Source organism: Triticum aestivum, chromosome 5A (genome assembly GCF_018294505.1).
Source record: "Triticum aestivum cultivar Chinese Spring chromosome 5A, IWGSC CS RefSeq v2.1, whole genome shotgun sequence".
Classification (NCBI taxonomy): Eukaryota; Viridiplantae; Streptophyta; class Magnoliopsida; order Poales; family Poaceae; genus Triticum; species Triticum aestivum.
The window spans coordinates 9,850,445-9,877,249 of record NC_057806.1 but is presented as its reverse complement, the minus strand read 5'-3'; the positions used below and the strand labels follow the sequence as shown (position 1 = coordinate 9,877,249).

Genomic DNA, 26,805 nt, shown 5'->3' with positions numbered 1-26,805 from the left:
TGACATGATATGGCCAATATCATTTTGCTCCTTTTGATCTTCATCTTCGGGGCTCCATGATCATCATCGTCACCGGCACGACACCATGATCTCCATCATCATGATCTCCATCATCGTGTCTTCATGAAGTTGTCACGCCAACGACTACTTCTACTTCTATGACTAACGCGTTTAGCAATAAAGTAAAGTAGTTTACATGGCGTTCTTCAATGACACGCAGGTCATACAATAAATAAAGACAACTCCTATGGCTCCTGCCGGTTGTCATACTCATCGACATGCAAGTCGTGAATCCTATTACAAGAACATGATCAATCTCATACATCACATATCATTCATCACATTCTTCTTGGCCATATCACATCACATAGCATACCCTGCAAAAACAAGTTAGACGTCCTCTAATTGTTGTTGCATGTTTTACGTGGCTGCTATGGGTTTCTAGCAAGAACGTTTCTTACCTACGCAAGACCACAACGTGATATGCCAATTGCTATTTACCCTTCATAAGGACCCTTTTCATCGAATCCGTTCCGACTAAAGTGGGAGAGACTGGCACCCGCTAGCCACCTTATGCACCAAGTGCATGTCAATCGGTGGAACCTGTCTCACGTAAGAGTACGTGTAAGGTCGGTCCGGGCCGCTTCATCCCACAATACCGTCGAAACAAGATTGGACTAGTAACGGTAAGCATATTGAACAACATCAACGCCCACAACTACTTTGTGTTCTACTCGTGCAAAGAATCTACGCAATAGACCTAGCTCATGATGCCACTGTTGGGGAACGTAGCAGAAATTCAAAATTTTCCTACGTGTCACCAAGATCTATCTATGGAGAGACCAGCAACGAGTAGAAGGAGAGTGCATCTACATACCCTTGTAGATCGCTAAGCGGAAGCGTTCAAGTGAACGGGGTTGATGGAGTCGTACTCGTCGTGATTCAAATCACCGATGATCCTAGTGCCGAACGGACGGCACCTCCGCGTTCAACACACGTACAGCCCGGTGACGTCTCCCACGCCTTGATCCAGCAAGGAGAGAGGGAGAGGTTGAGGAAGACTCCATCCAACAGCAGCACAACGGCGTGGTGGTGGTGGAGGAGCGTGGCAATCCAGCAGGGCTTCGCCAAGCACCATGGGAGAGGAGGAGTAGGAAGAGAGGTAGGGCTGTGCCAGAACTTCGTGTATAGCTCCCATGCGCCTCCCCACTATATATAGGGGTGGAGGGGCTGGTTTCTTGCCCTCCAAGTCCATTGGGGCGTTGGCCAAGGTGGGAGGAAAGAAATCTCATTATTTCCTTCCCCACCGATTGTTATCCCCCCTTTTTAGGGATCTTGATCTTATCCCTTCGGGATATGATCTTATTCCTTCTAAGGGGGATCTTGGTGCGCCTTGACCAGGGGTGTGGGGCCTTGCCCCCACTACCCACGTCCATGTGGGTCCCCCCATGCAGGTGGGCCCCACTCCGGAACCTTCTAGAACCTTCCCGGTACAATACCGAAAAATCCCGAACATTTTCCGGTGGCCAAAATAGGACTTCCCATATATAAATCTTTACCTCCGGACCATTCCGGAACTCCTCGTGACGTCCGGGATCTCATCCGGGACTCCGAACAACATTCGGTAACCACATACAAACTTCCTTTATAACCCTAGCGTCATCGAACCTTAAGTGTGTAGACCCTACGGGTTCGGGAGACATGTAGACATGACCGAGACGTTCTCCGGTCAATAACCAACAGCGGGATCTGGATACCCATGATGGCTCCCACATGTTCCACGATGATCTCATCGGATGAACCACGATGTCAAGGACTTAATCAATCCCGTATTCAATTCCCTTTGTCTATCGGTATGTTACTTGCCCGAGATTCGATCGTCGGTATCCAATACCTTGTTCAATCTCGTTACCGGCAAGTCACTTTACTCGTTCCGTAACACATCATCCCGTGATCAACTCCTTGGTCACATTGCGCATATGATGATGTCCTACCGAGTGGGCCCAGAGATACCTCTCCGTTTACACGGAGTGACAAATCCCAGTCTCGATCCGCATAAAACAATAGATACTTTCGGAGATACCTGTAGTGCACCTTTATAGTCACCCAGTTACGTTGTGACGTTTGATACACCCAAAGCACTCCTACGGTATCCAGGAGTTACACGCTCTCATGGTCGAAGGAAGAGATACTTGACATTGGCAAAGCTCTAGCAAATGAACTACACGATCTTTTGTGCTAGTCTTAGGATTGGGTCTTGTCCATCACATCATTCTCCTAATGATGTGATCCCGTTATCAACGACATCCAATGCCCATAGCCAGGAAACCATGACTATCTGTTGATCACAACGAGCTAGTCAACTAGAGGCTCACTAGGGACATATTGTGGTCTATGTATTCACACGTGTATTACGATTTCCGGATAATACAGTTATAGCATGAATAAAAGACAATTATCATGAACAAGGAAATATAATAATAATACTTTTATTATTGCCTCTAGGGCATATTTCCAACAAAAAGGACTAAGGATATGTTTCTCGTTTATGGAGGTGACAAAGAGCTCATTATAAACGGTTACGTTGATGCAAGCTTTGACATTGATCCGGACGATTCTAAATCGCAAACCGGATACGTGTTTACATTGAATGATGGAGCTGTTAGTTGGTGCAGTTCTAAACAAAGCGTCGTGGCGGGATCTACATGTGAAGCGGAGTACATAGCTGCTTCAAAAGCAGCAAATGAAGGAGTCTGGATGAAGGAGTTCATATCCGATCTAGGTGTCATGCCTAGTGCATCAGGTCCAATGAAAATCTTTTGTGACAATACTAGAGCAATTTCCTTGGCGAAGGAATCCAGATTTCACAAGAGAACCAAGCACATCAAGAGACGCTTCAATTCCATCCGGGATCTAGTCCAGGTGGGAGACATAGAAATTTGCAAGATACATACGGATCTGAATGTTGCAGACCCGTTGACTAAGCCTCTTCCACGAGCAAAACATGATCAGCACTAAGACTCCATGGGTGTTAGAATCATTATTGTGTAATCTAGATTATTGACTCTAGTGCAAGTGGGAGACTGAAGGAAATATGCCCTAGAGGCAATAATAAAGTTATTTTATATTTCTTTATATCATGATAAATGTTTATTATTCATGCTAGAATTGTATTAACCGGAAACATAATACTTGTGTGAATACATAGACAAACAGAGTGTCACTAGTATGCCTCTACTTGACTAGCTCGTTGATCAAAGATGGTTATTTTTCCTAGCCATAGACATGGGTTGTCATTTGATTAACGGGATCACATCATTAGGAGAATGATGTGATTGACTTGACCCATTCCGTTAGCTTAGCACTCGATCGTTTAGTATGTTGCTATTGCTTTCTTCATGACTTATACATGTTCCTATGACTATGAGATTATGCAACTCCCTTTTACCGGAGGAACATTTTGTGTGCTACCAAACGTCACAACGTAGCTGAGTGATTGTAAAGGTGCTCTACATGTGTCTCCGAAGGTACTTGTTGGGTTGGCGTATTTCGAGATTAGGATTCGTCACTCCGATTGTCGGAGAGGTATCTCTGGGCCCACTCGATAATGCACATCACTTAAGCCTTGCAAGCATTGCAACTAATGAGTTAGTTGCGGGATGATGTATTACGGAACGAGTAAAGAGACTTGCCAGTAACGAGATTGAACTAGGTATTGAGATACCGACGATTGAATCTCGGGCAAGTAACATACCAATGACAAAGGGAACAACGTATGTTGTTATGCCGTCTGACCGATAAAGATCTTCGTAGAATATGTGGGAGCCAATATGAGCATCCAGGTTCCGCTATTGGTTATTGACCGGGGACGTGTCTCGGTCATGTCTACATAGTTCTCGAACCCGTAGGGTCCGCACGCTTAAAGTTTCGATAACGGTTATATTATGAATTTATGAGTTTTGATGTACCGAAGGTTGTTCGGAGTCCCGGATGTGATCACGGACATGACGAGGAGTCTTGAAATGGTCGAGACATGAAGATTGATATATTGGAATCCTATATTTGGATATCGGAAATGTTCCGGGTGAAATCGGGATTTTACCGGAGTACCGAGGGGTTACCGAAACCCCCCGGGGGCTTAATGGGACATAGTGGGCCTTAGTGGAGAAGAGGAGAGGCGGCTAGGGCAGGACCGCGCGCCCCTCCCCCTCTAGTCCGAATAGGACAAGGAGAGGGGGGCGGCGCCCCCCTTTCCTTCCTCTCTCCCTCCTCTTTCCCCCCTTCTCCTAATCCAACAAGGAAGGGAGGGAGTCCTACTCCCGGTGGGAGTAGGACTCCTCCTGGCGTGCCTCCTCCTGGCCGGTCGCACCTCCCCTCCTTGCTCCTTTATATACGGGGGCAGGAGCACCCCAGAGACACAACAATTGATTTGATCTTTTAGCCGTGTGCGGTGCCCCCCTCCACCATAGTCCACCTCGATAATACTGTAGCGGTGCTTAGGCGAAGCCCTATGTTGGTAGAACATCATCATCGTCACCACGCTGTCGTGCTAACGAAACTCTCCCTCAACACTCGGCTGGATCGGAGTTTCAGGGTCGTCATTGGGCTGAACGTGTGCTGAACTCGGAGGTGTCGTGTGTTCGGTACTTGATCGGTCGAATCGTGAAGACGTACGACTACATCAACTGTTTTGTGCTAACGCTTCCGCTTTCGGTCTACGAGGGTATGTGGACAACACTCTCCCCTCTTGTTGCTATGCATCACCATGATCTTGCGTGTGCGTAGGAAATTTTTTGAAATTACTACGTTCCCCAACAGTTCCTTCATTGCTTGCTCAGCTTGGGTGTCTCGAAGCAAATGTTTTGTATATCGCTATCATGGGCATGGCAGCTGACCCAAAATATATAAGGTTAATGCTAGGGAGAAGAACCTCAATGTGAATGACACACTTTACTAGATTAAGAGGAATTTCATGGATTATGAATTTCTTTACCTGAAGAAATTGGAGCAAACTTTGGATGGTGACCCAGACTCCTCATGGCAACATACTGAGACCACCATTGATGGCACTTTATTGCAGATTTGAGAGGAGGTTGGGGCTTTGTTCCTCGAGATAACACAGGTGATGTAGTGAGATCAAGAGCAAGAAAATTGTGATGTGTTCATGATGCAACGCATGTAGAAGCTATCCAAGCAGCTCAGTACTGTGGCGTGACGCGAATTATCAAAACAGATGCACATAAGCTTATGAAGGCCATCACATATCAAGACCTAGTGCCTAGTGGAGTTCTCTTTTGAGAGACTAAAGTTTGTCATATGATACATTTTTGTGCTTAAATAATGTATTGTCCTAGACTTTGAAATAAGGTTGTCGATTCCCTAGCGGTGTTCGCTGCAAAGATGGATGTCGTAACCCAAGCCATAAGTGTGGGTGGCGCTCCTACCTTTGTTCGGACTTAGTGGCCGGCGGTATTGTTGTGATCTCTAGTTAATGGAATAAAGGATTCCACGGTTAAAATAATGGACGTCCTAACTGCCAAAAAATAAGGGAAAGAAGGACAGTGGACAAAATGGTAATTCCCTCGATTTGCATTTTATATCTAACTAGAATGATATTGCCTATAAAGTTTGATATCAGCTGTAGATAGTGATAGGTCAATGCTAGTTGTCAAGAGGTCACACCAAAGACAATAATGATTGCACATTCTTCTTAATAATTGAGTTCAACGACAGTGGTGCTAGTGTAGTCTGGGAGTATTCCACGATGGCGAGTCTGGCGTTTCTCTCGCCATCCTTGTCAGTGGCATACAAACACCCATCCCCTCCACCCTCGACTTTGCTCGCTACACCAATGCAATATGCCGGAGCACATCATATCTTCCCATCGCCTCCTCACTTCAATGACAGTGGGATGGCTCATCTCCAATGCCATCGGGCATTGTTTCTATAATAAGTGGGTTCCTCCAGGTCATCCATCATGATTTAATGTGTCGGGAATCCTTGGGATGGGGTTATGAGCGATTTCGAGGACGGTTGGGCCAGATGTGCGACACGTGCCGAGAGAAAGCGCCCTCTCACCATGGTCCGCTTCCTACAACACTTCAGGCCCAAGCACAAGGTAAAACCCTTATCCTCTCACCCATCCACTTCCATTTCCAAATCTTGATGACCTCCTCCACCACTTCTGGAGGCTCCAAAATCCTCACCATATAGGGTTTCCCCTTCCTTTGTATGGTGGGAAGGGAAGGTTGGGGCGATTCACACTCTTTTGCGCAGATTGTGACCACTCATCTACGTCCTCTGGATTCTCCACCAATGGACATGTTGGGAGATCAATGGAGCGAGGTGGAACAAAGGAAAATGTGAATCCTAAGGAATGTGGAGAGCAAGTGAGTGTTGTCTACTCCCTGTAACTAGATTGTTCCATGTGGTGATAATATGGAAGCTAATATTTCCTATGACAATGCTCCTACTAATAAATCAATGCAGGTGATTCATGTTATTCCTACTATTCATTTTAATAGAACTTGTGCAGATGTGATGACTAATACTCCTCATTTCACCGATATTGAGGGGGGTGAGGACTTGGGCTTGCATATCTCCAGTAACTATGTAGTATAATCTCACGAAAACTCTCCTGGTCCTATTGATGATGTTGTTCCCAATCCTCCCCTAGTAGCTGAAGTGAAAGTGCATCCTGATCCCCTAGGTAAATTTTGGTAATTAATGTTAACATATATCAAGGTACTAATGTTTATCAAGCCTATTTCAAATTAAGTCCCAAAAGACCTGGAGTTTTCATTTTAGTGATATAATATCACTTAAATCCATATGTATGCCAATACTATCGAAAGGGCATCGAGGTTGCTAATCGTCCATGTGCTTAATGACCAAAAATCCTCAAGAATTCTTTCATGTTTCCCACTATCTCTCTACATTTAGCCTATAAACCTTATCACTTTGGATCCTCTGGACACCCCCCATTTGAAACCTCCACTTCTTGAACCGTTGGGACACTCAAAACATTTTTTGGTTGGAAGTTTTGAACGGCTTTCAAAAGCATGCATAAGTGAACCGTTCGTTAGTTAGGGCTTTAGAATGACTTTTGGTCCGGCCTTCCAATACATATGAGAGTAGTTGTCACCTTTATCTTTGTATGGAGCTAAACCCTTTGAGCCTTCGAGCCATGCTAACAATTGTGCAACAGTCAGGTTTCTGGTTCTGCTGATATATAGACACACACATACCATCTATTCACTCAAAGGAAAACATCCAAATCATATTTTTTGAGAAAGAAATTCACCTTCTTGTGTTGAGTTCAAAGTTCTTTCTTCATCAAGAATTAAGACGCTCTTTTGAGATCTAGCCTCTCCTTATTTTCCACTCCTATATCTCAAATTGTAAGTCATATCTAAACAGAGTTTTGAGAGGAGTGAAGCACAAGAGCAAGGTATTCTTCACCAAACAACCTCAATCTTGTTACTTTTGGAGGGTGTGCGCCTCCTAGATTGGTTAGGTGTATGTGTTTGGGAGCCTTGAAGGTGTGAAGGAACCAAAAAGTGTGTATGAGCATGTAGATCACCTACTTTGTGAGGATCTACCCCGAGTGAGGTTGGAGTATGCCATGACGACATAGGTTGGTTGCTCCTTCATGGATGTAGTCCTCCATAGAGTTGTTGCTTTGTGGAACTCGCAACTGGGATCTCCATGATCCTTGAACCTTCGTGGTTTGTAGCCACTAGCAACATGGAGTAGGATAGTGCTAACTATCTGAACCATGGGAAAAATACTTCGTTGAGTCTCCTAGTGTACGCATACCTCTCACGTTTAACTTTACTTATGCAAGTGTTGTCTTCACTTGCAATACTCTTGTAGACTTGCATGTGTGGGGTGTTATTAGACTATCACGAAAAAGCTTAGAAGTGCCAAGATCTTTAAAATTGAGGAGAGAGTCCTCTAGGCTTGTTTGTAGTCTATTTACCACATTCTAGACATACTAAACAATCCTACGTGAAGAAACTCTAAGGTTCGGCAATGTGATCCCCTATCTCCTCTCTTTTTTGCTAGGAGCAAACTTTCTCCACTCAATCCTCAATGAAGCCATGCACAGTCAACTTATTCTAACCCCCACTACTAGGGAAAACCCTAGTAGTAGCGCTTGTTTTATAGCTAGCAGTAGCGCTTGTACGAATGCTATCACTAAGGCGCTACAGCTAACTAGTAGCAGTAGCGCTGGATAAGGAGCGCTACTGCTATACCTAGTTAGCAGTAGCGCTTTCTTTGGGAAAGCGCTACTGATAGTAGTAAGTAGCAGTAGCGTTTCTTCTGAAAAGCGTTGCTGCTAACTTTTCCTGTATTTTTAAAAATACAACTTATTTTCGTTGTGGTTTTATATACAGTACTTTCATCATATGATTGTATGACCATGATTAGTTATTATATATAACAATGGGTGAAATGAATCTAATCCATGTTCATTTCACCTACTGATATATATATAATAACTCATCATGCTCATATAACAACTTAGCATCATGCATCATCGATCATAATAATAAATAACTCATTGTTGGTATCGTAATAACAAGTCGTACTCATCATCATCGATCATACAACTTCTACTCGATACCACATCATCATCATAGTCATCTAACCAACCTACTTAGTTGTCTTAGCACATGATCATGAGTATTATTAGCTAGGACCTACTACCTTCTCTTAGGTAAAATAGCATAAAACAAGATAGGCCCTGACTCTCCATTATGGAGAATCGAGATTATCCTGTCTCCAATTCTTGCCTTTCGCACAATGTTGCTTCCAAGTACCTCCTTCTGATTGTCCATACATTTTTTCCATTCTTTGATTTTTCATGTCTTCGGTGCTTTTAGAAATCTGATATGAACAGGTGTGATTCGTAGGATGACCTGGCCGTATGTTCAAAACATCAAGGCGACCATTCTGATACATCAGATAAGGCACACAATCCTTCGGGATTTTCTGTTGAAAAACATAGTAATAACTTTGTAGTTAGCAATGTAGTTAAGTTTTAAAAGAATCTATGCAAAGGATGCACGGATGTCGTAATAGTAAAAAATCTTACCATGGCATCTCCATGGATGTTACCGTAGTTCAACACGTGCATTAGTGGCACGTATTGACCATAATGTGAAGGAGTTTGATAAGATATTGTAATTCTCAAGATTAGTACAAAATGTGATCAGATGATTTTTCTCTTGATAAGTTAACTCAGAGCCATCGGTGTAGTAGGTTCTGTCTACCATCTTCCGCACTTTGTTTGAAGAATGAAAATAAGTTGTCAATGAAAATAAGCTGTCAACTATTTGAAATAAACAATATAAATTAGTTAATAACTATGTTTGAGAAACTCACATGGCGGTAGAATTGGAAGCGTATCAACAAGGACCCAAATGTCCATATTGTCTTGGTCGATGTCAGAATCACCAAGATCCATGGTGACAAGCATACCCTCATAAAAACCATACATCTTGCAAAGTGCTTCCCAATTTGTGCAACCCAAATGGGTTACGCTCTCATAATTGTATAGATTTACTTCAAAATCCATACCATGATGGGTCTTTAGGTGAATTTTCTTTGTTTCAAAATTTTCATGGTTTTTAAAATTCATCCTCTCCAAGACATAGCGTCTTGCATGACATGGGATAAGCTACTCGAATTATAAAATATGAAAATTACACGTTGAAATAGTTGAAGTCATGCTTAATTACGAAAAAAACACTTGTCGTCGTTGCTCCTTGATTTCTGCAAAAACAAAATATAAACAAAAACATTATTATCGTCAGCTTAGGACTTAGTGAAACTCCATAAGCTACATTTAATTATTCTATTCAAATGTACTTATAATTTCCAATTCTATTCAAATTTACTTATTCAAATTTTCTAAAAATTTCCTATTCTATTCAGAAGACCTACATTTACTTATTTTTTTAATTTCATATTTTATTCTATTCAAATTTACTTATTCAAAATTTCTAAAAAGTTCCTATTCTATTCAAAAGACCTACATTTACTTATTCTTTTCAAATTACTTATTCAAATTTTCTAAAAACAAAATATACTAAAAACCTGCATTTACTAAAAACAAAACCCTACATTTAACAAAAACTAAAACCTATTTACAAAAGGGGGGAGGAGGAGGTGGGAGGAGGCCAAGAGGAGGAGGAAGGAGGAGGAGGAGGGAGGAGGAGGGGAAGGAGGAGGGAGGAAGAGGAGAGAGCAGGAGAGGGAGGAGGGAGGAGGTGGAGGAGGGGGCCGCCGGCGGAGAGGGAGGAGAGAGGAGGGCCGTGGGAGGAGGGAGAGAGGAGGGCGACGAGAGGAGGAGGAGGGAGGGAGGGAGGGGAGGGCGGCGAGAGGAGGATGGAGGGAGGGAGGCAGATACCTTGGGGGCGTCGGCGGTGATGGCGGCCGACTGTGGCGACGGCAGGCGACGAGCGGCGAGTGAGAGTGTGTGAGGGAGAGTGAGGGACGCGCGCGGGGCGCCGGGTGTGGATAAGGTAAGCTTAGTAGTAACGCTGTTTAGCAATAACCGCTACTGCTATTTAGCAGTAGCGCTCGTCAGAGGACAACGCTATTGCTATGTACAATAGAGTAGTGCTTTTTAATTACGAGCGTTACTAGTATACCTACACTGTCATGCAACTGTTGGCAACTATAGTAGTAGCGTTTTTTATAACAGAAGCGCTACTGCTACAAGAATAGTAGCAGCGCTCTTCAGTGACAAGCGCTACCGTTCTTTAGCAACAGCGCTTTCTTATAAAAAGCGCTACTACTGAGTTCCTGTGTATAAGCATTTCCCTAGTAGTGCTTTCTGCCAGTTGAGTCATGCCTTGACTTCCTAGTTTTACAGTATGTTGATGATACAAGTTGTGTGCTTCCTATTTCTGAGGTGCATCTACTGCAAATTAAAAACCTACTCTCGCACTTGCTGCTTAGACTCGTTTGAAGGTGACCTCTTGAGTGAAGTCGGGGTTAGATGAATGGTTTGGCCGACAACCCAAATTACCAGAGGCCTTTGTTCCGGCCTCTGTAGCAGCAACCCATAGGATAGCTGGGCCAGATGTGGGAGAAATGTCTATACACATGTGATCTGACGGCGAGAAACATTCAGATCATGAAAACAGACGATCGGAAATGATAATTGCTGAGATGGCTCGCTTTAGGCTCAGTATTACTGTCCTAAATTCATGGTGTATATTAATGTCCTAGATTAGATGCTAAGATGCAAGCTCTCACTGCCATCCTAGCTTGCCAGGGGTTCCTCCCCTTTCACCTAATTGGAGCAACTTACTATCAACATGCCCAGAATTGATGATCTTACACCCCTTCCCAAAAGAACTAAAAGAAGATTATCTACCTTATGAAGAAAAAAATTGGAACAGGGGATAAAGGGTTCTCATTTCATGGAAAAAAGTCTGTAGGGCTACAACTCAGGGATGTTTGGGAGTTTTGGATATACACATAACAAAGCTTTACTGATCAAGAATCAATATAAGGTTTATAACAAGGCTAGTCTTCCTTAGGTGAAGCACATTTGGGAAATTTATTATTCTAATACCCCTCCCCAGGGCAGAACCGAAGGTTCTTTCTGTTGACAATTTCTCTTGAAGCACATCCCAAATTGTCAAGATGTGGCCACATGTACTGTAGGACAAGGGCACTCTGTTATTTTGACATGATAAATGGGTAGAACAACCTCTCACTAAAAATTCCCTGAGATGCACTCGTCTGCTCTTAATGATAAAATTTCTCTGGCTAGTATGCTTAACTCTGGTGATCTTGCACAAGAATTCCACAAGCATTTGTCTAGTCGAGTTTTCGCTTGGTATACTGAAGTACAAGACTTGCTTGATCGAAATCCTCATTCGGATGAGCAAGATAAATAGGGCTATATTTGAAAATCACATGCTTACTCCTCAATGCGAACATACAACTTTCTCATGGGCAAGACAAAGGCTCATCTTTTGTTTAAATGGCTTTGAATAAGTGCATGTAGATCAAGAGATAAATCTTGTTTTGGTTGTCCATACATGACAGGGTCAACACTAGGATCCTTCTCAATTGCAAGTCTTTTCATATGAACATCTATACCTGTATCTTTTGCAATGAGGGCACTGAGGAAACCCCTACGCGTCTGTCTTGCCCATATGAGAAAGTTGGCAATTTTGCTCAAGGATGTTGGCAATCTATTATTCATAACAGATTGAGGGGCATTTCAGTCTGTTGGCAAGTCAATGGTTCCTAAGAAGATTGCTATGGATATTTTAATTATGGGTTGCTACTTGCTAGAACGTGTGGATGCAGCGCAATGATGAAATTTACAAGAATGAAACTCCTAGGGATTAACTCTTGGCGATTCGGGCTGAAGCAAGATCTTATTCTGATTGGACACAGCCGCGCAATCTTAAACGGAAAAGAAAAATCAAGCTGTCTTAGCACTTGGATAGGCCCACATCTCTGATTCCTAACTTCCCTTTGCTTTCATTATGTTTTATTCTCCCATTATTTATTCTTTGCATGTACATTTGTATATAAATCTTAATAAAATTATACATTGGGACAATGTCCTACTGTCAATTGCACTAAAAAAATGATAGTGATAGATAATGGCTGTAAAGTCTGAAATCATCTACAGATATTGTAGATGACAGCTCAAGAGCTGCCACCAAATACAAAAATGATTGTGCATGCTTCTTCATAAATACAGATTAAGTTCATCAAACAGAGTTGCACCTCAGCCAGGCATAAAACCCAATATTCTTCAATATTACGATACAATATCACATTCACAGAGCATCAAACAAGAAGAGTTCGTAAGAAATAGATCATATCCACAATTTCGTATCAAGATTTTACAACTGAACATATCGAGTGATAATGTGATACTAATGTATGATATTATGTATTGTGGATGCAGTAACTAAAGTAGTATCATGTGTTATTATGATACTAGCCCATGATACCACGCATTGTGGGTGGCCTTAGTTCCTGTTTGTCCAAACTTCGAACGCTGCCCTAAACAAAAATTGCACCCCAATAACCATGATGATGCTTCACTTGGATTTTCTAACTAATGCATGATGTATACTATACTTGTATGTATGACCTATACTGACGTACATTTACACGACCGGACGGACAGATAAACGGGTTAGTTAGTGGTTAGTTAATCAATGCTCTATCACCGGACCTCTTTTCTGCAGTCCAGAGCAAAGCGATGGATCTCACGGAATCCCGCAGACGGCTAACAGGGAGTCCTTTCAGAGTTGAGTGACACAGATCCCTTCTGGCTCTTGTTCCTTGCAGGTTTCTTCTCCGTTGCGCTCGCCCGAGCTACAGCCTTCGTCTTGGTCCTCATCATTCCCGACGGTCAGGATTTGCTCCAGCTTTATATCTTCATTGTCAGGGAACTGGCGGTATGCGGAACGGAGTCCGTGGTGAATATGTTCCATTCTCCCTGACCTTTGGTCTTCCCTGTCCAAGTCGATTAAATCCTGCACAGTCGGAACACAGCCAATCAGTGGAACAGGGATAACAACGACTCACCAGTCACCGTAACAATAAATTTCACTCCTGGGTTATTATTCCCAACTAGTTTGGAGTGTTATGTATCGAAATAATAGCACGAACCTGTGACGGAAAAGTTTTGAACAGGGGAAGGAATCGGGTTCTACAATACTGATGGAACGAAAGAATAAAGAAGATAGGAGGTATAGTGAAGCCTGCAGCTACTGGTGATTCTTTTAGGCCAAATACACCGAAGCAGATGACCTGGGTGAGCACTAGAGAGAATATCACCGTGTTGTGTACAATTGGCCAATACAAACCACCACTGTCATATCTCATGCGGTAAACATTGAGCAGCTGAAAACAGATACAAGATGGCAGATCATTAGCATACAGAACCAATAGGGTTCATATGACAAAAATCGGCAGCATAATGAAATCGGCAGAGCTCCTGCCTTGCTCGTCGGAAAAAATTAACAAAATTATTTTTATCAAGTATTTGCCATCAAGAGCATGTACTTAATTTTTCCCATTTTATATCTGCGGATAGCACTGTATGCTGCTAAACAATGTTCACTTGTAATGGCAACATAGTTTTTCCTTTTTTGCGGGGGCAACATAGTTGTTCTAAGAAAATAGAATGCAACATAGCAACTGCCATGTGATTATTAGTATTCTAGAAGCCATCTCTAGTTTCTCTCTCACCTGATTGCGGTATACAACATAACCCAGGAAGAAGTAGACTAGCAGAAAAGGTAAGATCAAGGGTGCCAGTACAGAGCACGAGAAGCCCAATAGTCCAAACAACATAACTTTTGGTATTTCTGTGTGATAAGGAAATGTGGGAACAAACGCGATATCTTCTTTCATTCTCAGGACATACTTTATTATAAAGTTATAGATCAGACCAAAGAGTTGCATAAGTTCAGATGATAAACTGGCCCATCCTGAAGTCAGAACATAGGTGATGAAGAACGTAGTCTGAAACACAGATTTACAGTGTATTAGTTAGAGGAAAAATGATCTTTCTGCAGCATGAAAGACAAGATAGAACTAACCTGCTCAGGTATGACACGAGCTAGCCGGACAGCGATGTCCTTCGTACTCGAAGAAGGGTTCAATTGGTTTATGACAGCACCAGATGCTAAACTAACAAAGAACACATTCCAAATGTAGAAGTGCAGCACTTTAGAGCAAGCACTCTTCTTCCTTTCACTGTGAGATGTAGGCCCCTCCATTGTCGAAAACAGTATCATTATTGGCGAAACGGTGTACAGGAATAGTAGCAGTATGACGCTAGGAAGGTATCCAGTTATTATTTGGCTCATGTATGGCCTGCACGTCAAAGGGATGGGGGTCAATTCTCGAAGCCAACTACATATAAATGAAGAAAAAGCTATATGTTCAAGATACATCAAGGTAGAATGTGTTAACCAGTCTAAATGAGACCTGATGCATGCTAGAGTCTACGAGTCAGTGGATATGAAGATGAGCATAGAGAGGTCTGTTCCAGTACATGGTACTTACTTCTTCAGTAACCCATCAAGGAAAGGGAGCTTCTTCTGCAACTGATCAAGCTGGGATAGACCTTGTATAAATGCCACTGGTACCACAAATAAGACCAGAAAAACAAGAGAACCTAGAACAGTAGCTATCCGTCGAATCCAAAGCTGCTTATAAGGAAGCCAAATGTTTGACCAATACACATCATCTGGTTCTGGAGCTAGATCAGTAACCCACTTTGTAGGGTTCGAAGTCTGAAGTGCTTCTGAAGCAACAAGTGCTCCATACCGAGTTTTGAAAAATACAAAAGCAGCTGCACATTCCTGTAAATAGTTCCAGAACTGAAGTTACTGATTTTATTCTTATTGAAGATGAACATAGTAAATAAAGCAATCAATGCTCGCAAAACTGCAAAGCAAACCTTCTTATCTATGTTCTTTGCAACTTCGTCAGTCGGTAACAACTGGAAAGAATCCGAAGAGGCTCCACAAAGACAACACGGGTATGTAACAGCCTTGCACCTCTGATCTAGAGTTGTGTCTGTGGAAGGGTCTGACATTCCACATGCCTTCTTTGCACCAGTCTGCAGCATATTAAACAGTTTTACTCCAAAAGCAGGAAGCAAAATACTAATATGCAGATAAAAGGTACAAATCCAAACCAAGCGATTTGAGATCATCCCCACCCTCCAAACAGATAGAAATGTTGTATGAGAATTGCTTACCATTATCTTCTGAACTTTCCCAGCCTTGTAAACAACTTGATGGAATAAGTAACTTGATGCATGATACTTGGTGAAGAAATCATCGACATCACTACTGCATGATTCATTTTCTGTCTTTGGTATTCCGCGAACAAGCACGGTAAATTGACCTGGATTTAGTGTTGCACGTTTAAGGTGAAGGAGCCTCAGCCTAGCAATGTGCCCATACTCCTGAAAAAATGGGTAGAGAAACAACATTAAATGTGTTCCTCAATATGAGGAAACAGAATACTCCCTACTTTCTACGAGCAAAAAAAAACTTACAACATATAGGAGAAAGCAAGCTACTCCAGATATAATGTAGAGGACTATAGAATGAACCCAAAGCCTGCAATACAGCCAGCACATAAAATGAATACAGAAGTGTGGATGTATGTTGCGCCACCATACATTGCCTGTTCTTTTCTAATGTCTTGAAGAGTGGACATACAAGAAACTAATCAAGTCAAGGTAGAGGCAAAACAAGATAACCCTATAAATCCAAATGATCAACGCAGCATACCACGAATAAATATAAAATTTCAGCCTTGATAAAACTACCTTATGATAAACCTAGAATAAATTGTTCAACTCACCATCTTGATTGCACTTCCACATTACCAACTGTGAACATATGCAATTGTTCTGACGAAATCTCAAGGCGATGCATCTTTCGTCCAAAATAATGCACTGGAAGAATTCCAAAAAGACACAGGATGGCAGCTAGGGAAAAGATGCGTATGCTGCAGAAAAAAATATGAATACATCAGTTTGCAAATTTGGAATCTGAGGTCCATTAAGCCGATAGAAAAAGGATTCTTCTTAACAAGCACTAAAACAAGCCCAATTTTATAAGGCAGCTGCCAGAGCTTCCACTTTCCGTCTCCTGATTTTATAGTCAACACATACATAGATGGATGTTAATATGCTCATCAACCAGATACCAGTGTCTTCTTCTAGCCAGCAGAATAATGATACCAAGGAAGGAGTACATGGATATCAGGACAAAAACTCGGGAGTACCTGAATACTAGCATTCTATTGAAAGCAACAGCATCCAGCCCAGCAGCTGCCAATAGCTCTTCCTCGGTACACTGCAGGGCCTTGACGATCCAGCCAGTGGATGGAACAAACCTCTCCAAGATGAAGGCCTCTCGGAGCAGTCTATTCTCCTCGGCGATCCTCCGGCCGAAGTAGACCCTTACAAATGCTGGCTGCTTTCTGAGAACGGAATAGAGCGACCACAAGAGCACGCAGATCCCAATATTGATGCCAGCAGAGGTCATGAGCGCACTGATCTTCATGGCTTCCTATCCTATCAGACCAGCCACGGACAAGAAATGGAGCACATGTCATCTAAGCATCATCCTTGATGTCCTCGGGGCCTACAGGTACAGAAAGATGAAGATATTTCTTAACAGTAGTAGACACTGAAGTAGTCTAAAGTCGAAACTGCACAAGTTCCAGATGAAGCAAAAAGCTACTCAACTTGGTAGTGTGACAAGACCATAGTTAAAAAAGGCATGCCTGGGTGATAGCAGCGCGTAATATGCACATAATTACGCTTAAGCGTGTGCTTTTGTCAGAAAAGCACAATTAACTCCTAGTGCTGTTTTTTTCAAACTTTGGATGTATCAGTTAACTGAGATTACCAAAGATTCCCCTCTAAGTGGCTACAGAATCCGAGCACCGCCCTGCTGGCTCGATCAAAGCACAAATTCCATCAGATATGAACTGGAGGAATCCGAGCACCGCCCCCCTCTGGCTCGATCAAAGCACAAATTCCATCAGATGTGAACTGGAGGAATCCGAGCTGTCCGGCTGATTGATGTCATCTAAGCATATACAGAAGCATCATTCTTGATGTCCTCGGCACCTACAGATACAGGAAGATGAAGATACTGCTTAACACTAGAGACTGAAGTAGTCTAAAGTCTAAACTTGACAAGTTCCAGATGAAGCAAAAGCTGCTCAATGTGGTAGTGGGACAAGACCATAGTTAGAAAGGCGTGCCTGCGCCGGGATAGCAAAACCCCTGGTGCTTAATTGCGGTTAAGCCTGCGCTTTTTGTCAGAAAAGCGCAAGGCAGTTGCAAAAGCACAATTAACTCTTAGTGCTGTTTTTTCAACTTTGGATGTACTTATCAGTTAACTGAGATAACCAAAGATTCCCCTCCAAGTGGCCACCGAATCCGAGCACCGCCCCCCTGGCTCGATCAAAGCACACATTATCTAGCACGACATGGTAATATCGCATACTCCGAGCACAGATTCCATGAGATGATTTTTTTGCGGCAAATTCTGAGCAAAAATTCCTTCAGATAATTTTTCTGAGCACAGATTCCATGAGATATGAACGGGAGGAATCCGAGCTGTCCGGCTGAGTTTAACAGGTGGTGGGCTATATTCGATCAAAAGTACTGAGCAGGAGCGCTTCAAAATCAGATTCGACCAACTTGGGGGCTAATAATTTGACTAGAAACAAAATGGAAAACTTCCAACCTCTGACCAAAATGCCGAGAACACTACAGAAGAATTCAACCTGCCGTTCTGATGGAAGTAGCAGAAGAATACATAGGAGCAGAACAAAAGGGGGGAGGAAGAGGAATCTGCTACCTCAGACTGGACTGGAACAGCCGCCGGAGCCAAGACGTACGTCGTGCGCCCGCCGCCGCAGAGGCAGGAGGAACCCTACGCCACCCTGAAGCGAGCGGAGAAATCAGAAGGGAAACGCGGCGGGCGTCGGGAGCATTGGCGGGGAGAGTAGCGGGGGAAGCGCCCGCCTCGACGGAGCGCGGCAATGGCGAGGGGCCGAGGTCGCCGGCGATTGGTTGGTGGGAGGCGGGAGGGAGGGAGCGACAGGTCAGAGGAGTTGATTTGTCTCGGCAGAGCAGAGAGAGAGAGAGGGAGCAGGCAGAGGCAGAGCCCATCCACTCCTCCCAAAACCAACCAATTCCAATGCGGGGCCCACCCCAGTGCATTAAAGAAAATGTGTATACCATGTTCAAAAATTGGGCACTCGTGTACGTGTAGAAAACTTCATATACATTTTGAGAATGGTTGTTCGTACGTAGGAGCATTGTGTAAATTTTAAACAAGTTTGTACGCGCCCCATCGCCGCCGAAAACAACGAAAAAAAGAAGAAGAGTGTGAACAGAGAAAAAAAATGATAAACGAAAAAGAAAAAGGAAATGGATAGAGAAAAAAACACATGTGATAATAATAGAAACGGAAGAAACAAAAGTTAAGAAAAAACGCTTCACGCTTAGTATGTCGGCTCAACGGTGGAGACGCTTGAGACGTCGACTCCCTGACGCCTGCAAACGAGCGGTGTGTAGAAATTGCGGACCCAACCACATCACTCAGGCTGGCAACAAGGAGCAGCAATGCCCCCCACAAGGAGGGTAGATTATTCACTAATCTTGCTTCCATACATAATTATTCCTCCAACCTGATTAATAAGTAATACAATTCGGGATCTAATTTGAATACAGTTCATCGGGCTTCCTTGCGTGCGCTCCACGCCGCGCTGGCCCTCCCAAATTGCAAGGATTATTATTAATTACTCCCTCCGTTTCATAATATAAGAGCGTTTTTTACACTGGTGCAGTGTCAAAAACGCTTTTATATTATGAGACGGAGCTAGTGTAAAAAACGCTCTTATATTATGGGACGGAGCTAGTATTAGCCACCGATAATTGCTCGCTAATCAACATCGTAACCAAGGGGTCATTTCATTTCATTATTTAACCAACGGATCTAGGCTGCACGCTCGGTTACTATTTTTGGACCGACCAGGATATAAAAAGAACAATGGACAACAGGACTGGCAACTCCCCCTGATTTTTATCCTCGCTGTAGAGTTCGCAATCAACCAAAGATGTTGTGCCTGACCAGTGCTAGATGCCAAGAGCTGCCACCAAATACAAAAATGATTGCCCATGCCTCTCGACAAAAACAGGTCAAGTTCATCATCAAACGGAGATGCCCAGGACAGAACTAACCAGACAAGCATGAAAACCACAGCCTTGGATGTCTACAGGTAAGAAGACTTTACAGGTAATGATGATCATGATACCTCACGACACCGATCACTTTCATGTCTGTCGAAACTTCCGGACGCTGCCCCAGTTAACCATGATGATGCTTTACTTGGATTACTATTTTTCTTAACCTATTCTCTAATGTATCTTGTGTACTTGTATGTATGATCTATAAACCCCCTCTTTTTCCAAAAAAAAAAAAAAACTTGTACGGCCTATATATCGCTGTACATTTACATGAGCGGCCACATGATGAAAGGGTTCGTCAGTAGTTAGTTGTCCAACGCTGGCTGTATCATGACAAGCCTCTTTTCTGCAGCCTAATGAGGAAAGTGACGCATCTCACGGCATTCTGCAGACGGCTAACGGGAAGCCCTTTGAGTGTTGGGTGAGACAGATCCCTTCTGGGCTGCTGCTGTTCCTGGAGGGTCTCTTTGCCGTTGGACTCGTCCGAGCCACCTTTGCCATTGAACTCCCCCGGGCTACCTTTGCCGTTGGACTCGTCCGAGCTACCTTTGCCGTTGAACTCACCCGGGCTACCTTTGCCGTTGGACCCGCCTGAGCTACAACCTCCGACGTCCTCATCATTCCCGACGGTCCGAATCTCCTCCAGTTGTATATCTTCGGAATCAGGGAACTGGCAATATGCGGTATGGAGCCGTTGGTGAATATGTTCCATTCTTCCTGACAGCTCGTCCTCCCTGTCCATGTCGATTAAATTCTGCACTTGCGGAACACAGCGGTCAACAAAACAGGGATAATAATCACCGGTCAGGAAATGGCAATAAAGTTCTGCCCCTGAGTTATTTCCGAGTTTGCACTAAAAACTAGGTTCATGTTCATCAGTATGTTATTTCCTAGCTTGGAGAATTATGGAAGCAATGCAAACCTGTGCTGGGAAAGTGCTGAACAGTGGAAGAAGCCGGGTTCTGCAATACTGATTGAACAGAAGAGTGAAGATGATGAGAGGTATGGTGAAGCCTGCAGCTACTGGTGATACTTTCAGGCCAAATACACCGAGGCAGATGATCTGGGTGAGCACGAGAGAGAATATCACTGTGTTGTGTATAATCGGCCAATACAAACCACCGGTGTCATATCTCGTGCGGTACACATTGAGCAGCTGAGGACATATACAGATGGCAGATCATTAGCATACCAAGCAAAAATAGCAAATATACTTTGTATCAAGTATTTAATCGTTGACAAGAACATCTTAAATTGTCCTAATTTATATCTGCGGATAGCACTGTGTAAGCTACTAAACAATGTTCACCTATATGTATAATGGCAACATAGTTGTTCTAAGAAAAGAGAATGCAACATAACAACTGCTATGGACTTATTAGTATAACACTATAACACCAACTCTAGTTTCTCGCTCACCTGATTGCGGTATACGACATAACCCAGGAAGAAGTAGACTAGCAGAAAAGGTAAGATCAAGGGCGCCAGTACAGAGCATGTGAATCCCAATAGTCCAAACAACAATACTTTTGGTACTTCAGTGTGATAGGGGAACGAGGGGACAAACTCTGTATCTTCTTTCATTCTCAGAACATACTTCCTTATGAAGTTATAGATCAGACCAAAGAGTTGCATAAGTTCAGATGATAAACTGGCCCATCCTGAAGTCAGAACATAGGTGATGAAGAAGGAAGCCTGAAATCAAAATGGATTTACAGAATTGCAGTCAGAATATATTGACCTTCCATAAACAAAATGATCTTTCTGCATTTTCTCAAAAGAAAAAAGAAGAATGATCTTCTACTGCGTAACAACAAGATGGAACTAACCTGCCCAGGTATAACCTTAGCGAGCTGGACAGGAATGTCCTTTGGGCTTGAAAAAAAATCCAATTGTTTTAAGACAGTACCAGATACCACATTAACAAAGAATACATTCCAAATCAAGAAGTACAGCACTTTACAGCAAGCACTCCTCTTCCTTTCGCTGTGAGATACAGGCCCCTCTAGTGTTGAAAATAGCATCATTATTGGCGCAACAGAGTACAGAAATATTTGCAGTATGACACTCGGAAGGTATCCAGTTATTAGTTGGACCATGTGGTGTGGCCTGCACATGGAAGAGGAGTCAATAGAAGCCAATTACAAATGAAGGACAAGCCATATGTCTATGCTGAATGGTAGTACCTTAACTATCACAAAACACTCAAACTAAAATGTGTTAATCGGTCTAGATATAAATGGTTTTGCTTGCTGTTTCAAATTTCAGCTCTAAATGAGATCTGATGCATACCAGACTCTACATATTAGTCGATAGGGAAGATGAAGTTCAATATAGATGTCAGCTCCAGTGCAACATAGGTACTTACTGCTTCAATATCCCATTAAGGAAAGGAAGCCTCTTCTGCAACTGATCAAGCTGAGATAGACCATTTATAAACGTCACTGGTGCCAGAAATAAGAGCATAAAAACAATAGAACCAAGAAGCGTCGCTATCCGTCGAATCCAAAGCTGCTTATAGGGAAGCCAAATGTTTGACCAATACACATCATTTGGTTCTGGAGCTGGATCAGTAACCCACTTCGTAGGGTTCGATGTCTGAAGAACGTCTGACGCAACAAGTGCTCCATACCGAGTTTTGAAAAATACAAAAGCAGCCGCACATTCCTGTAAATAGTTCCAGAACTGCAGTTACTGATTCTATATCGACTTGTTGGTAAACTTAGTAAAAGAATCAATGTTTGCAAAATTGTGAAGCAAACCTCATTATCCATGTTCAAGCTAGAATCGTCCAGGTCAGCTTTTCCTCTGCTCGGTACAACTTCGTCAGTGGGCAACAAGTGGAAAGAATTTGAAGAGGCACCACAAAGACAACACCGGTATGTAATTGCTTTGTAGCTCTGATCTACAGTGGTGTCCGTGAAATGTTTCAACTTTCTACATGCCTTCTTGGCACCAGTCTGCAGTATACGAAACAGTTTTACTCCAGAAGCAGAAGGCAAAATACTAATATGCAGATAAAAGGTACAAATCCAAATCAACCGATCTGAGATCAATTCAGTAACTCAGGGAGAATATGAAAAAGAATATGCAATATCACAAACACCTTTGCAGATAAAATGTATAAATGTAACTTAAATGATATGAGATCATTTCACAAATTCATGGAGAAGACAAAAATTATCATAATGAATGTGCAGCACATGAATTATCCCTTACATGACATAGCGGTTACCGAACCACGAGGAAAGTAAGTCTAAGACTGACAGCATTAAATCATAAAAATACTACCTTGGCAATTATGTCACGTTCTCCCACATCTCCCACCCTCCAAACAAATAGAAACGTTGTATGAGAATTGCTTACCATTATCTTCTGAACTTTCCCAACTTTATAAACAACTTGGTGGAATAGGTAACTTGACCCATGATACTTGGTGAAGAAATCATCAACAGCACTACTGCACGATTCTTTTGTTATCTTTGGTATTCCGCGAACAAGCACAGTAAATTGGCCTGGATTGGGTGTTGCACGCTTAAGGTGAAGGAGCCTCAGTCTAGCAATGTGCCTATACTCCTGAAAGATTGGGTAAGGAAACAACATTACATGTATTCCTCAATATGACGATGTAGAATAGTCCGTACTTCAAAAAAATACTTACAAGATATAGGAGAATGCAAGCTACTCCAGATATTATGTAGAGAACTAGACAATGAACCCAAAGCCTGCAATGCAACCAGCAAATAAATTGAATAAAGAAGTATGTATATTGCGCTCCCATATACATATTATTTTCTCATGTTTTGAAGAGTGGAGACGTGCACGGAACTAAATGAAGTCCAGTTAGAGGCAAAACGATTAACACTATAAATACCAATAATCAACACAGCATACGACAAACAAATATACAATTTCAGCCTTGATAAAACCACCATATGATAGCCTAGAAAAAAAACACCTTATGATAGCCTAAAAAAACTACCTTATGATACCCTAAAAAACACCTTATGATAAAATTAAAATAAATTGCTCAGCTCACCATCTTGATCGCACTTCCACATTCCCAATTGTGAAGATATCCAAATCTTCTGAAGGAATCCGACTATGTAGTATATTTTTTCCATAATAGTGCAATGGAAGTATTCCAAACACACACAGAAGGGCAGCCAGTGAAAAGATACGTATGCTGCAGAAACGAATGTATCAGTGTGCAAAACTCGAATCTGATGTTAAACTGATAGAAAAGCAGTATGACAGAAAATAGCAAACAAAAAAGAGGGATCCGCGATTTTATATAATAGAGGCCAGGCCTGGCGCAGTGGTGAAGTCCTCCCCACTTGTGCCAAAAGGTCCTTGGTTCGAACCAGCCTCTCTGCATTGCACTTCGCAGGGGTAAGACTAAGTTCCTATAATCCCTCCCCAGACCCCACCTTGTGTGGGAGCTTCTATGCACTGGGTCTGTCCTCTACGATTTTATATAACAGCATTAAAAGAAGTTCTATTTTGTATGCAGCTGCCAGAGCAACAAGTTTCTGTCTCCTTCTGATTCAGACCACACGTGGATGTTAACAAGCTCATCAATCAGATACCATTGTCTTTTAACCAACACAATAATGGCACAGAGGGATACATGGATATCAAAGACGAAATTTGGTGTACCTGAAGACAAGCATTCTATTGAAAGCGACAGCATCCAGCCCAGCAGCTGCCAAGAGCTCTTCCTCGGTATACCGCAGGGCCTTGACGATCCAGCCAGTTGATGGAACAAACCTCTCCAAAATAAAAGCCTCTCGGAGCCGACTATGCTCCTCGGAAATCCTCCGGCCGAAGTAGACCCTGACATTGGCTGGCTGCTTCCTCAGAACAGAATAGAGCGACAGAAAGAGCACGCAAAGCCCAATATTGATGCCCGCAGAGGTCAGGAGTGCGCTGATCTTCATGGCTTTCTACCGGGTCAGTCACCGAAAACAGATCATATGTCATCTAAATATGCACAGAAGCACCATCCGTGATGCCCTTGGCACCTGCAGGTATAGGAATAGGAAGATAGTGGTTAACACATTGAGTCTGCAGGCTGAATTGTAAATTGCACAGCAGCATCACTGCCAGTTCCATTGTCATCCCACCAGGAGTGTATGCGCATTCCAAACGTGCTTAACAAGTTCCCCCTTTACATCAGTTTTCAAACGAAACAAGCTGCATGATGTGTAAGTGCCACAGGACAACAGAACCGTCGATCAAGCAGTGGTCTCAGAAAAACCATACTGAAATTACCAAAGATTACCCGCAAATTAGCCCCCTCCCTTAGTAGATCAAAGCACATATCAGTAGTACTCCAAGGTCATAGTTTATATAATCAAATTAAATTCGATGATTGGGCAGCAGCAGCAGCATGAGCAAGCATTGCATTGCATTGCAAACTGGAAGTGGGCGAATCCGAGCTGTCCGGTAGAGTTGAAGAGGTAGGCCAGATTCGATCGCTCTACTGTGGGGTCGGTTCGCGTGCCAGCCAGCACCAGCAACGCAACGCTAGGCTAAGGCTACCCCGCAATCCTCCATGTCCCAGGTGTAAGTAATAAGACTAAATAAAGCTAACACGGAACGGAACAATACAAAATCAGAGCAGAACAACCGGTGAAAAAACACACCAACCAACCAACCGAGCGCAGGCTAGCTAATATCGCTGAAGAAAAAAGAGGAAAATAGGAAATCTCCGGGGCTTGCGCGAGGTGGTGAAGGGAATGCGTCGCAACCGTTGCCGCCACTTGGCAGGAACTCGCCAGAACCGAAACGAATCTGCCGAACTAAAGTAGCAGTAGCAGCAGCAAAATAAGCGCGCAAAACGGAGGAGGAGCGGCAGAGGAATCCGTTACCCTCCTAGTCGACGGGGAGGGCAAGCCCGCCGGAACCAAGCGAGCGAGCGAGCGAGTGAGGGGCCGGCCGCCGCCCGGCGTCGGTCGTCCTCGAGCGAGTCTCGTGCCGCCGCCGCAGAACCCTACACCATGAAGCGGAATCAGAAGGGAGGAATAAGGCGGCCGACGGTTACCGGGAGCGCGGGCGGGGAGAGGAGAGGAGCGGAGCGGCCGCCGCCCACCTGGGAAACGAGCGCGGCAATGGCGAGGGAGCAACCTCGCCGGAGATTGGAGCGGAAGCCTCGGCCGTCGGGCGTGGAGTTTTTGGTTGCCCGGGAGCGAGCGAGAGCGAGAGGAGTTGATGGGCTCAGGGATTCCTTCCAAGTCTTATTTTCTTTCCGCCCCTCCGTAAGCAACGCGAAAAAACCAACCCAATGGTATTTATTTCTGGCGAATAAAAACCAATCAATGGGCGAACAATAAATAAATGGAATCAACATGTGGTTGAATTGGTTAGATGGACAGTGATATTTCCAACCCATCAGGGTTCAAATCCTGGTGCTCGCATTATTTCTGAATTTATTTAAGGATTTTCGGCGATGCGCTTTTAGTGGGAGGAGACGTTCCCGTCGACGATGAGGCGTCTACGGTAACTTCGTAAATTTCAAGATGATATGCCGACTCAGTCTCTCAGAGATGCTCATAGGATAAGGTGTGCGTGTGTGCGTTTATAGGTATGAGTGTATGCGCGTGTATATGAGCGCTTGTGTCTATACTGATGCTCAAAAAATATAAAGAGGCTTGGCCGTGACGACGGCGGCTCGGGCCACGTGGTGGGAGCCGGCTGGGCCCATCTGCGGCGGCGGGTGTCATGCGGGGAGCCACGTAAGAGGACCCGGTCCGTCCATGGTGGTGTCGTCGTCATGGCGGCCATGCTCGCACGCACCTGGGCCGTTGGATCGGAGGCCAGCGGCCGCGATCTGGTCCGCCTCGAGCGAGCTACGGACTGCCGGATTGGTCCGCGCACGGATCACGCACGCACGCACACGCGCGTGCTGTCTGTTTAGTCGACCACGGTGAAAAACGCGTGCCAAATTTCTGGTAAATCACGTCACCTTTTGCTTTAAGAACAGGGCACTTGGCCGGTAATTGTTTCGT

The 26,805-nt window shown here is 43.6% G+C and overlaps 2 protein-coding genes across 2 annotated transcripts; both read right to left on the bottom strand.

Moving 5' to 3' along the window:
- Nucleotides 1-12,849: 12,849 nt before the first annotated feature.
- LOC123101990 (CSC1-like protein RXW8) lies at nucleotides 12,850-18,704 on the bottom strand. The gene is made up of 12 exons (XM_044523239.1): nucleotides 18,402-18,704; nucleotides 17,439-17,662; nucleotides 16,810-17,171; nucleotides 16,384-16,530; nucleotides 16,073-16,136; nucleotides 15,770-15,979; nucleotides 15,467-15,628; nucleotides 15,070-15,368; nucleotides 14,601-14,877; nucleotides 14,248-14,523; nucleotides 13,666-13,899; nucleotides 12,850-13,529 (listed from the first exon to the last, which is right to left on the bottom strand). The coding sequence occupies exons 3-12, from the start codon at nucleotides 17,088-17,090 to the stop codon at nucleotides 13,296-13,298; spliced, it is 2,184 nt and encodes a 727-aa protein (XP_044379174.1). The 5' UTR covers nucleotides 17,091-17,171; nucleotides 17,439-17,662; nucleotides 18,402-18,704; the 3' UTR covers nucleotides 12,850-13,295.
- A 944-nt stretch (nucleotides 18,705-19,648) lies between these two features.
- LOC123101989 (CSC1-like protein RXW8) lies at nucleotides 19,649-26,097 on the bottom strand. Its single transcript, XM_044523238.1, has 12 exons — nucleotides 25,890-26,097; nucleotides 25,669-25,790; nucleotides 24,455-24,819; nucleotides 23,835-23,981; nucleotides 23,457-23,520; nucleotides 23,162-23,371; nucleotides 22,558-22,755; nucleotides 22,164-22,462; nucleotides 21,625-21,904; nucleotides 21,215-21,490; nucleotides 20,718-20,951; nucleotides 19,649-20,549 (listed from the first exon to the last, which is right to left on the bottom strand). Exons 3-12 carry the CDS (start codon nucleotides 24,733-24,735, stop codon nucleotides 20,124-20,126), a joined length of 2,415 nt encoding a protein of 804 aa, XP_044379173.1. The 5' UTR covers nucleotides 24,736-24,819; nucleotides 25,669-25,790; nucleotides 25,890-26,097; the 3' UTR covers nucleotides 19,649-20,123.
- Nucleotides 26,098-26,805: the final 708 nt, after the last annotated feature.